This window comes from Topomyia yanbarensis, chromosome 3 (assembly GCF_030247195.1).
Source record: "Topomyia yanbarensis strain Yona2022 chromosome 3, ASM3024719v1, whole genome shotgun sequence".
NCBI classification, from domain to species: Eukaryota; Metazoa; Arthropoda; class Insecta; order Diptera; family Culicidae; genus Topomyia; species Topomyia yanbarensis.
The window spans coordinates 312,893,474-312,906,933 of NC_080672.1; the positions used below are offsets into that span (position 1 = coordinate 312,893,474).

Consider the following 13,460-nt stretch of genomic DNA (forward strand, 5'->3'; position numbering starts at 1 on the left):
TTAGTGTCGGTTTCTGATGAGTCGAAAAACCCATGACTTTTATAAAAATGTATCTTGCAATAACCTGATTTGGTAACGGGTGCACTTAATTTAAGATCCATATTTGTGGCGAACAAATTGACATTTGCATTGCGATTACGATGGCGAGACATGAGTGCAAGGATACCAGGTGATATTTTGATGTAATATTTAAACAACCACAAAACAGGTATCGATCATTCGAGAGTGCTGAGAGTAGGATGATTCGTAAATAGCTACCCAGGTAACCAACAAGCATTAGTGTATGCAGTAAAGTAGCGTAAAATTTGCATTCCGGATGCTTCTTGCAGTATGCTGGCATTCGTTATGCATAACTGTTGTTAATCAGCATTTGAAAAACTGTTTAAAAACTTCTTGCCAGTAAGCAGCATTCTGAATGCACAACAGTAGTAAAAAAGCATTTTCATAGCACAGCAGTAATGTAGCCGTATATTTTGCCAAAAGCGACTTTTAAATAGCATTTAAAACGACTTAAGTGCTTATCAAGTTGCCGTTAAGATGCATTCAGCTTGCTTATTGGTTACCTGGGTAGTTCTTGATTAAAAAATCACTTACCTCTGGAAAGCAGCGCTAATTTTCCAGTTTATTACCGAATATACTTTTCACCTTTGCAGCCAACGTCAACGGTTTAATTATTTTGCTGCTTTATTTTCGTCTGCGTAACCAGCGGTCGCAACGGAGCATATTCGTTGTTAGGAAAAAATAACAGCTTCATTAGTGCTGCTAGTTTTTTTTATATATTTTCTAACCATATATCAAATTTGACAGCACCAGTTACCTGAGTCACTGAGGGGTAGTCAGATTTGAGATACAGTTTTGGAATGCAAGTGTCTAGTCAAGTCGTTGATTTAAATCCTAGCGGCAGATCACTCTAGAAATGTAAAACAAATTTGCATCAAATTAGAAAAAATGTATTTAGTTTCCATTTTTGCATCAACTTTGCACTCCCTCGCAGAAAATTTTGTTTAACAAACGTTCTATGCTGATTCACTTTGTTCGACGTTTTGTTGAATGTAGGGCTGATTTTTTGTAGGGTTTTGACGTCTTACACGCAACGCAAAATACATTGCACGCAACGCAAAATGCATTACGAATTACTATTTTGATGGAAAGAAATGCATTTAATTTAGCTGATTTTTAAAAATGCATCACAAGTGATCTGCCCCTAGTTTAAATCGGTGCGCAGCCTATACTAATAAAAATGTAAACGTTACGTTTATCAATTTTACACATAGATTTTTGCAATTAGCGGTGGCATATAGACACTATTTGCTGGTACATAAACCTATAATGTGTGTATTTACAAGAAATATCAATATTCTATTCACATTTCATATCTATAAGGCACATACAATTCAATTCTATAACAATACGCACATATAAGTTATGTGTGTGCATACATAGTTTATGCGGTTGACATATAGAAGGTATGCGTGCGCGTGATAACATTAGCATTTCTTATTCATATGGATTTTAAAGTTTGAAGCAAATAGAATTTAAGTTTGGATTTTTACAAGTGTATGTAAAAATCTGTGCAAATCTGTGTTAAGGAAAACATACAAATTTGCCTGACATCTCTGCCAGTGATATTTTGACAAACGTCGATTTTGGGTTCGACATTTCGAAGGACCGTGAGTACCTTATCCATCATAAAACAAAAAAAAAAAAATCGTTTGTGGCAATGCTCTGCTAAAATTAATTGTTTTGGATACGTGATATTTAAAACTTTTAGCCTGTACCCTTGTTAGCTGTTTAACATAATGTGATTTATTCCATTTTAAAATCTTACGAGCTAACCTAGTTAACCTGACTTAAACTATTCTATGTACATCAAAATGGGAGGAGTCAGTTACAATTTCAAAGTACATAATTATGTACGGGTAGCGTAAAAAAGGGAAAACAAATCAATGAATAAGTATGGGTGCATTGGTTGCTATCGGTGCTTTTGTTTGGTTACGCAAGGCTGTTTATTTGTCGCCTCAGCATAATAATGACCTAGTGAGAATGTTGCTATAACAAGTGGTGCGACACAGAATGGTTTAACTGGAATGCGCCCATCTGGTTATGCAAGTTGGATTTGAAAACGATCGTTCAAGTAATTTACGATCTGTGTGAAAATATGAGTGTGTCCTCGTTTCAAGTGGCCTGACTAAAGGATATGTTAAATTTGGTTTTTATGACCTGTGACCTGAGAAGGATTCACATTGGTGCATGTAGGGATTGGTTTTGTGGGAATAATTTGTGCTGCTAGAAAGTAAGTCCGTTACAATTGTTACATTAATTTTAATTTGTAATTTATTAATCGTACGGTAATCTGTTACATGTGTTTAATTTAGGAAATAGTTTTATTGTCTACTGGAAGAGCTTAGCGACAAACTATGTAGAAACGGTAATAACCATATATATTTATTGTTCTAGGATTGTTTGTGACCACTAGCATTGATTTCTATCCGGAAGGGGGAACGTTATTTCGACTGATTTTCACTCTTCGCCTCTCCTAATATTCTCTCTAGTTTTTAATTCGGTAATCGGTTCGAATGTCGGAAAATCAGGCATACCCTGTACGCTGAAACGTCAAAATTGAATTATCGTTTTATTCTTTTGATCTGTCGTTTGTTTACGTTTCTGTTTCTGATGCTTTTCGATTATCCTGGACTCCTACGGAACATTGGATACCGAAGTGATGGCCATTTTCAATCTGAACCAGTTCCCCGACGTTTGTCGGTTGTGCGTGCAATCGAAACCCCGCGATGAGATGATATTTATCGAGACGACCACTCTGGAGAACAGCAATTGCAATCTACTGGTGCTTTTAAACGAATTAACTTTTGAGGTTTCGAAGGTAAATGTAAATAAATTCCATACTAAAATTGCAAAAGGGCGAATAAGATTTGTAAACAAACTTTTATTTTGATGGTTTCTCTTAATTTACTATAATTTCAAAGCAGAAAACAATTGAAATTACTTCTACAAAGGGTAAAAATTTACATAAACGCATATTTTACATGAAATTCCATTCTGCAGCAGACCAGTGAGCGAATCAAGTTTGTTTACAAAAAACAATTTCGCCCTTTTGACGAATTAATATTGAATTATTTTCTAGATTAGATGCCTAATTCTCGTTTATTGCAGAATGTATCCGGACTTCTACCGAATGTGATATGCCCGGCGTGTTTTGCCGTGTTCGAGTTTGTTTCGCAGTATCAGCAGAAAATGAAGCTTTTGACCAAGTTCCTTGTTGCTCTTGCCCACCTCAAATCAGGGAATGAATCTGTTATTGTTGAACTATTCACTACAGATTCCACCGCAATTACTGGTCTTATAAAGGAGCTTAGTCTTTGTAACAAGGACGAAGTGAGAGTAGAAGACCTACTAGCTGAATTTAGATCAAATAACGTCGAACCGATTGCAGAAATAAAAATTGAAGACAGTAAAGTTACTTCGACTTTATTGGAAAGTAAGAACGAATATGTGGAATATTACAACGTCGAATATATAGAAGACGATACACAGCAAAAGATTAGCCATGAAAGTAAACAGCAAGATGAATCATTGACTGAGTTTCTTGATGAAATTGTCGAAGAGACTGAAGAATCGATAGCAGAGCAAAGCGAGGTTACACTGAATCATCCCAGACTACCACCAAAAACTAAACCGAAAATAAGAATGCTGCAATGTCGCTACTGTACGTATCGTACGACATCTAAGAACATGTTCCAGAATCACGTGGATCGACACGAGAAACCAGATGACGATAATCCGTGGAAGTGTTCGTTTGCTAAGTGCAACGCGGTTTATCCCACCAAAGAAGATTTGTTGAAACACAAAAAAGAGATTCATTCCAAATATGTATGTGACATTTGTGGCATGGTATTGAAGCACAAATATACGTTGGAAGTGCATTTGCGAAGACATACGGGAGAGAGCAAATATCCGTGTCAGTACTGTTCGACTTCTTACTTTACCTCCAACGAACTGAAGCTGCATATGACGGTGGTGCACCTTAGCGTTACAGATTTCCACTGCAATGTATGCGGGTTAGCGTTTAAGAGGTGATGTCGCTAATGTTTGTACTAAAATTGCAGTGTCCTAATCAAAGATTCATTCCAGCAAAAAATCTCTGGCTCTTCACGAAAAAACTCATTCGGGATTGCGAGGATTTAAATGCGATGAATGTACAATGTCATTCAAAACCTCTGCACATCTCCGGCGTCATCACAATACCGTTCACCGAGCGATCAAATTCTGCTGTACGATGTGCCCTACAAGCTATGGCCGTAAAGACAAACTTAGGATGCACATTGAGAAGGCTCACAATGTATGTTACCTCATGTATAAATGTCACAGCTAAATTATCTAGCGTACAATTTTCAGATTCAAACCTACTTTCCATGTGACATTTGTATGAAGTCGTTCACGTCTGCAGAAGATTTAAGTGAACATGAACAGCACCACAGGCACCCAAGAGACCTGGAATGCGCCATTTGTCTCGTGGCATTTACCAGTCGAAAGGAATTTGACGATCATCTTTGCATTACTTACCGCAGTGATTACATTTGCTGCAATCGTGACTTCAAGTACCACCTGCACTACAATAGACATATGTTTCTGGTTCATGGTCTCAAAACAAATGTTCGTGTTAAACCGGCCGCCGATCAGTTGCTAGGAGCGGCCAGGGCTGCTCGCAAACAGGTGGAACGATGCACAAACTGCGAGCAGATATTTGCAACGAGAAAGATGAAGAAAGAGCACATGGCAGTCTGTGCGATAGTTCAATTTCCAGGATCATCCATTTTATCACGGGACACTAAAATGAACGAAGATGGTGTGATGCAGGAGAATAGTGAAGCTCGTGTGACAAGTGTTGCACTTTCCTATCCGGATGTGCAATCTGATCTACAGCATTTAACGGTAAAAATGGAGTAAATGGAATTACTCTGGCGTTGTACAGATTGTACAACGCATACATTGTATATTAATAGCTAATAAATTTGAAATAAACTCCAATTGAAATATTTTTAATTTCGAGATCATTCTTCTTCATGTTCGAATTATTTTCAGTCGGCCTATGTCCACTACGAGGCCAAACACCGACGTCAGAGAGTTGTCTCCACCCGGTCAAACCATTCGGAATTTGATTCGGAATCCTGAATGGAGTCAGTATGGATTCAAATCAAATGCAACAACCGATTCTGAGTCGGAATCGGTTGTTGCATTTGATTTGGAATCCATAATGACTCCACTCAGAAATCCGAACCGGTTCCGAAATGAGTTTAACTGGGCACTATCTAGACTAGATATCGGCCCATCATCAACTCATGGACCGTAGACTAACGAATTTACTTCCCTTCCTATGAAAAGCGTGACCACAGATTTTTGATAGAATACTTCTAACGTTTAAATACAGTCATGATACGTTGGTTAGTCGCTTTTTAACTAGACCACTCTGAATGTCAAAATCTCGTGTCAAATTCACTTTGACAATCAAACTGACATTAATTAGAGAGGTGAGCTGATACATTTTCGGTCCAAATAACTAGTCAAATTCGTTCCATTGGACAGAGTGTGTGGCCCAACCAACGAATCACGACTATATAGGGGTCCCGTTTCAATGTTTTCGACCGGAATTTAACTAATGTTTTTGAACATGAATGCCAGTTGTTGAACATAATAAAAAATGATTTTTGCGCTATTTGAGTGAAAATGTGCACAACAGTTTTGTAACTAATTCTGTAGAATGTACAATTACTAAAATTAACAGAAATAATGGATTTTGTGAAAGCAGTAATTATCTGATCCATGATTGACCCGTACAATTCGACCAAACAACGAGCGTTGCTATGATGACTGCTACTTTCTCATCCAATTGAGTTCTTGTCGACCGGTCTTACGAACACTAATGCAGTTTCTTGGTTGAAAACAATCCCATTTGCTTTTGCCGTCTTGGTTTATTATTTTCCACCAACTAGTGATGTAGTATTTGTGTCATGTGACGTGTACGTACACGAGCCGTAGAAGTCTATTAACAGCGACACACGTATAAAAAGGGAACTTTAAAAAGATTGGTTAGTTTGCGTTCTGACGTTGTAGGTGTTGAAAAAGAATATTTCGCAGTGATATACGTACGAAATATTCTTTGTATATAAACAATTTGCCATTCACGGGACGGCAGTTGACATTAAGAACTGTCATACGGAACGTGCTATAAAAAGCTCTGAGATGTCATCTGACAGAACGTCATGTGACAAAAGCTTCAAGTGGGTAACTTGAGCTTTTGCATATGGACGCCGCGCATGGATGTGTTGTTTACTATAGGCAGAGGGTATGACAGGGTATGGCAGTCAATAAGGGACTGTGATAAACAGTGCATGAAATATCAATCGATATCGAACTATGTTAGCATTATATAACTTGACGAACAAGAATCAAATAAAGTTATCTCAAACCTACCTACAGAAATACTTCGTGTTTTCTTACGGTATTATCAACAGGTTATGGGCCCAGTAGTTAACTGGAACTAGCCACCTGGACTATTGTAAAATAGTTGTTTTGGAAGATACACGTTTCGGGTAGAAACGGCCGGCGAGAACCATTGTTCCGGTAGCAGCGGCATCCAGCGACGACCAGCGTTTCGGGCAGAAACGGCATCCGGCGAGGACCAGCGTTTCGGGTAGAAACGGCCAGCGAGAACCATCGTTTCGGACAGAAGCGACATCCGGCGAGGACCAGCGTTTCGGGAAGAAACGGCATCCAGCGAGCACCAGAGTTTCGGGAGCAAGCAGAGGATGGCGACCCAGCAGCAAGCTGGAGGATCTGCCGAGAGGATGGCAACCCAGCAGCAAGCTGGAGGATCTGCCGAGAGGGTTACTCTCGAGGACAGAAGAGGTGGTGGCTACGAGAGGGGAACTCTCGAGCGCACCGTGCCGACGACGGCATACTTAGGTAGCGTCAACCGCGAATCGATATTCGACGGTTCGGAGTTGCGGTTCCCAGCCTGGAAATGGCGAATGGAACATCATCTTATAAAGATGAAACTCCAGCACACGTTGCTACGAACGCCCGAAGAAGAGGACTTCTACGAACCAGTAGTAGGTGCCTCGGAAGAGCTAGAAACAGCCAGGAAGGCTAAGCTCAGAAAACGGCTTGATGACGACGTCGAAGCATTGGACGAGATTGTCATGATGGTCAACAATGATGTTTTGAATAAACTCATTGGGCTCAACTATGCGAAAGAAGCCATGGATACTCTGGTCAGAACGTACCAAAAGGGCGGTACAGCCGCTATGGTTAATATGCGGGACCGGTTGTATACCATCAAACAAAGACATCACGACAAATTGTCCATGATTTTTGATGAGTACGATCTGATTATTCGCGAGCTAGATCGTATGGGTTCAAAAATGACAGCATCGGAAAAAGTTCATGCTCTACTGATCTCCATGCCAGACAAGTACCGACACGTCAAAGGCGCTCTGATGGTACTGACGAATGAAGAACTGTGTGCCAAGCCGATCATGGAGATCAAACGAATGTTTATTGATGCTGAAGCTGGGGAAGAGAAGCAGACAGAAACGAAAAACGTTGCGCTGTCTTCAAAGTACAAGCCAAGGAGAGAGGTAACCCGATGCTTCGGTTGCAACGAAACTGGGCATTTTAAAAATAAATGCCCACTAATGAAAAAGTTTAACGCGAAGGAGAAAGATAAGTTCAAGAAGCAGCAAAAGATGGAGCCTAAAAAGAGCTTTGCAATGATGACCAAAGCGGATCGTGGTAGGAGAGTCAGATTCGTAATTGACTCAGGAGCAAGCGACCATATGGTTAATGACGAGAAGCTGCTGGAAGATGTCCAAGAATTAGAGAAGCCAATCACCATTTCGACGGCGAAAGCGGGCCAGAATTTACGGGCAACAAAAGTTGGAAAAATGCGATTAAAGAGTGTTGTGGGTAACAATACAATAAAAGAATTGAAATTGTACAACGTTCTTTTTACTCCGGGTCTTGAAGAAAATCTCCTTTCGGTTAGAAGGGTTAGCAAAAATGGTAAAAGGGTTACTTTTACGGATGAAGAGGTTATCTTTGAATTTGAAGATGAAGTAATTGCTTCAGGAATCTTCGTTGATGGTTTATTCCACCTTGATCTATTTCGGGAAGAAAAGTCGGCGGAAGATGGAACAAACTTAGCATTGTTCGGAAAGAAGGTGAGTTTGGAAACATGGCATAAAAGACTTGGCCATATCAGTGATACGAGTTTGGAGAAACTAATTAAGAAGGGAATGGTTGAGGGTATCAATCTAACTTCTGGAAATATTAGTGAAACAAATGTATGTGATGGTTATATGGCGGGGAAGCAGGCTGCATCCAAATTTAAACACTTGCAGCTGCCAAGATCAAAACGACCACTGGAACTCATACATTCGGATGTTTGTGGAAGCATGGAGCAGGAAACCTATGATGGCTATCGTTACTTTGTAACCTTTATAGATGATTATACGCACTTTCTCGTGGTTTACCTCATGAAACAGAAATCGGAGGTTTTCGAGAAATTTAAAGAATTCGAAGCAATGGCGACAGCATTCTTCGAAAGACGTATTTCAATGCTAAGGTGTGATAATGGAGGGGAATATACAAGTAACGAATTTCAAGCTCATTGCAAAAGAAATGGTGTTAGAATGACGTTCACTGTTCCATACACACCGCAGCAAAATGGTGTAAGTGAACGTATGAACAGATCTTTAATGGAAAAGGTCAGAACTTTGCTTTACGAAAGTGGATTAGCGAAAGATATGTGGGGAGAAGCATTATATGCAGCAACATATCTAATCAATAGATCTCCAACAAGTGGGATAGAAGAGGACAAAACTCCGTATGAAAAATGGTTCAAAAAGCGACCAAACTTGAATCATTTAAGAGTTTTTGGGTGTAAAGCATTTAAACAAATACCTAAAGAGAGGCGTCAGAAATTAGATTTCAAAACAAAACCTTTGATATTTGTGGGGTACGCAAATAATGGTTTTAGATTATGGAACAAGGATACGCGTTCAATAGAAATTGGCAGAAATGTAGTATTCAATGAATCTACCAGAGCCAATCAAGATATTGACCACACAAACATGGATTTCGTAGAATCATCTGGTCAAGATTTAATTAGATGTACACGCTTAAACCAAGGAGAACAGAACGAAGACGAGGATGCTGCTATACATCCTTCTGATGAAGAACAGCATGAAGAATGCACACTCGAAACAGAGCAAGATAATCTAGATTCACTTGAAGAATCAGTTGGCGAAACTGACTATGAAAGTACAAATGAAAATCCAACAGACGAAAGAGAGGACGTCGATGATGGTCAATCATTGCGTCGAAGCAAGAGGGAGAGAAAGATACCGGGTTGGTATTCCGATTATACAGCAAAAACAGCAATGATTTTCAACGAAGAGATTCCGCAAACTATTGAGCACTTGGACAGTGGTTAACTGTTTGCCAAAAGGAGTTAAACCAATTAACTCAAAATGGGTTTTCTCAATGAAAGAAGATGGAAGATATAAAGCACGATTAGTGGCAAAAGGGTGTTCACAGCGTCCTGGATTCGATTACTGTGAAACATTTGCACCAGTCGCCAAACTAGAGAGTGTTCGGTTAGCACTAGCCCTTGCTAACGAGCGTAAATTGTTAGTACATCAAATGGATGTCAAAACTGCATTTCTACATGGGAAGTTAGAAGAAGAAATATACATGAAACTTCCACCACACGTAAATGGGCAAAGACAAACTGTTCGTCTACACAAATGTTTGTATGGATTGAAACAGGCAAGCAGATCTTGGAATAAACATTTTGATGATGCAATGAAAACACTAGGTTTTGTCCCTCTCAAAAATGACAACTGCATCTATAAGTCAAAATCTAGAGGCATCATAGTAATACTATATGTAGACGACATTTTACTACTTGCCAAAAACATCGAAGCAATTACGTGGATTAAAAAGAAACTTGGAAGGTTATTCCAAATGAAAGACATGTTAGAGATTAAGCACTTCCTGGGAATGGAGATAAATCGTGATTTGGAAAGCCAGACTATTGAAATTTCTCAAACAATATACGTGGAGAAACTTCTTAGTAGATTTGGGATGGCTGATTGTAAACCAGTGGGGACACCATTGGATATCAACACGAAATGGTCAAAATCTGAGGCAAAAATCACTGAAGAGCCATACAGAGAACTGCTGGGATGCCTACAATATCTTTCACTAACTTCTAGACCTGATATTTGCTCTGCGGTAAACACCCTAAGCAAATATGCTAACTGCGCCACCGATTGGCACTGGTCAGGATTAAAACGAATATTGCGATATTTGAGGGGAACGAGCAATACAAAAATAATTTATTCATCAAATACCGAATATCCAGCTTTAGTAGGATTTGCCGATGCAGATTTTGCAAATGATCCTGATGATAGGAAATCAGTTTCAGGATACGCATTTCTACTATACGGTAATCTTATTTCGTGGTCAACGAAACGACAACCGACTGTAAGCTTATCAACAAGTGAAGCAGAACTGATAGCACTTTGCGCTGCTACGAAAGAAGGAGTGTGGTTAACACAACTTCTCAATGAATTGGATGTAAACATAACACCATTCATCATAATGGAAGATAGCATCCCATGTATCAACATAGCACAGGAGCCAAGATCACATCAACGGATGAAACACTTGGATATCAAATACCTTTTCATCCGGGATCTCATCAAAAATGGTAGAGTAAAACTACAGTTCATCCCAAGCGTCGATCAACCTGCAGATGCCTTCACTAAGGGGTTACCTAAAAATATACACAGAAAGTTATTCGGTGTATTGAATGTGCAAATTGTGGGGAAGTGTTGAAAAAGAATATTTCGCAGTGATATACGTACGAAATATTCTTTGTATATAAACAATTTGCCATTCACGGGACGGCAGTTGACATTAAGAACTGTCATACGGAACGTGCTATAAAAAGCTCTGAGATGTCATCTGACAGAACGTCATGTGACAAAAGCTTCAAGTGGGTAACTTGAGCTTTTGCATATGGACGCCGCGCATGGATGTGTTGTTTACTATAGGCAGAGGGTATGACAGGGTATGGCAGTCAATAAGGGACTGTGATAAACAGTGCATGAAATATCAATCGATATCGAACTATGTTAGCATTATATAACTTGACGAACAAGAATCAAATAAAGTTATCTCAAACCTACCTACAGAAATACTTCGTGTTTTCTTACGGTATTATCAACAGTAGGTGTAACCACAGAGAACAGACGTCCATCTTCAGCATTCCACTTGTGTAAAATTTCTAACGGTTTCGAAGGTAGTTGGGATATTCAAACCAGGTGCGCTACTGTCGTCATGTTTTTTTGTGGCTGAGTTCGACAGAATTGACAGCGGTTATTCCTCTACCCAGTAAAACTAGTCCGGAACCGGTTTAGACTTCCAGCATGAATTTCAGCTCAAATTCATCAACCGATAGAGTCGGAATCGGTTGTTTCTTTCAGCAAGATTCCATACTGAATCCAAGCAGGCTTTCGAACCGGTTCCGGAATGGATTTGACGGATAGTTGGGATAGGTTGGTGTGGCGGCGCTAGTGTTTATCATATAGTAATTCAAATGTTTACTCACATTTTTCAAATATTTTTGTTCGATCATGGATATCTGTTCTCTGTGGTGTAACAGTTGCTGCGTTTCATGTCAGTTTGCATTCTTCGGTGGTAATGAAATCTGTGCATTAAAACTGAAAACTGTGGAAATTTGTGCAGTATATTGAAAATCTGTGAAACACAGATTAATCTGTGCACCTGGTACTGGTGCTATATAATAGCATTAGTACCGCATAAACGGCCCAAGTATCCAATAAGCATTAAATTGTAGCCTAATAGCTGCTTTAGATCTACATATAGGGCAGTCTTAAGGAGCCGCTAAGCCATCTATTCTGATATAATGCCAGAAAAGGCGAAATATAGTGCTATTACTGTGCAGAGATTGACTGCACTAAGAAAAATTATATAGTAACACTTACCATATGAGGAGGTTAATTAGACTTTGCGAGTATAGTGGTTTTTAACCGACTATAGCATTAGCTCACCTTAACTATATCCATGCTCACTTTCACTATACTTGAGCTTTGTACCATAATAGTAATATTGAACATTCTATTGAAAGCATGACTATTGTGAGTGGAATGTTCAGTGTAACAATATGCGTAGTTATGTTGACCTAACGTTTTATCATAATAGTGTAATTGAACACTATGTTGTTAAAATGACCATTATAAGTGGGCTGCTTGGTATAACAATAAGCATAGTAATCCTAACCTGACCATAGTAATCCTGACCTGTTTGTAATAACTAAAACATTGGGACTTTGACATTTGTTGACTAGTAATTTTGAGAAAGGATATTGTTATTCTGAAAATGACGCCTGTTAATATAACTAAATGGATGGTAAGAGTGAATTAAAGCGTTCCGTATATTTTTTTTTATTAAAATAATAATTTACATAATAATCACAGCGGCAATTTACCAGCAGACAATAGATTGTGCCCAAATACCGCTCGACCGAGAATGGTGAGCCTGAAGCAAGACTGCAAAATCCTGCTGTGCTGATCGACGAATGATACGGTCCAAATACATTTTCTCCAAAATAGAATATGCAGGAAGATATGGACAGCGCTCATCTTTGAAAAGAGTAGCCAGCATGCGCGATTTTTGTTGACCAGCCGAAGCAAGAACGGTACATATTAATACTTGCTTTCACCCTCTTTCACAATAGATCGGTAGGACAGTTCATTGTAGCATTGGACAGCTTCGATAAACTTACGACGATCTAATCTAATAATCCTCGATAATTATCTTAAAAAAGCTCTTTTAGTCTCATTTTTCTGCAGTCACGCTAAAAAAATAGATCGAAAAATTTATGGTTTGAGAACGTTACAGTTCATTATCATATGAAATTTCAGTATTTACTCACCTGGTGCAATACTAATGAGTAAAGCAAACTCCTGGTACTGCATTCCGTTGCGACTTTCTGTTTCGTCATACTTTTAAGCCGATTCTTAGTGTAGAGACCTTTAAGGCTAGTGCTAACTCCTATTTGGTCACTAAGAATCCTTTCCGGCTGGGACTCGATTATGCGATGGTTTACAAGGCCTTACCGCAAAATTATAGTAATCGTAAAAAAATTGAAGTCTTCGAAGCACGCCCGTATGTTATGTATACGGTTTTTCACTGTAATGGCCGCGACATGTAGGAATACATTTGGGAACGCAAAAATTGACCAGTTTTATAGTTGATAATAATACAAAGTATAGTCAGCTGAAAAGCACTATACGCAAATGGTGCTTTCGACATGGGTCTCGTCCACATAAACGATGTATTTAGTTAATTTA

The 13,460-nt window shown here is 39.0% G+C and overlaps 1 protein-coding gene across 1 annotated transcript; it reads left to right on the top strand.

Moving 5' to 3' along the window:
- Positions 1-2,649: 2,649 nt before the first annotated feature.
- LOC131692328 (zinc finger protein 600-like) lies at positions 2,650-5,035 on the top strand. The gene is made up of 4 exons (XM_058979309.1): positions 2,650-2,881; positions 3,172-4,091; positions 4,150-4,357; positions 4,414-5,035. Exons 1-4 carry the CDS (start codon positions 2,723-2,725, stop codon positions 4,963-4,965), a joined length of 1,839 nt encoding a protein of 612 aa, XP_058835292.1. The 5' UTR covers positions 2,650-2,722; the 3' UTR covers positions 4,966-5,035.
- Positions 5,036-13,460: the final 8,425 nt, after the last annotated feature.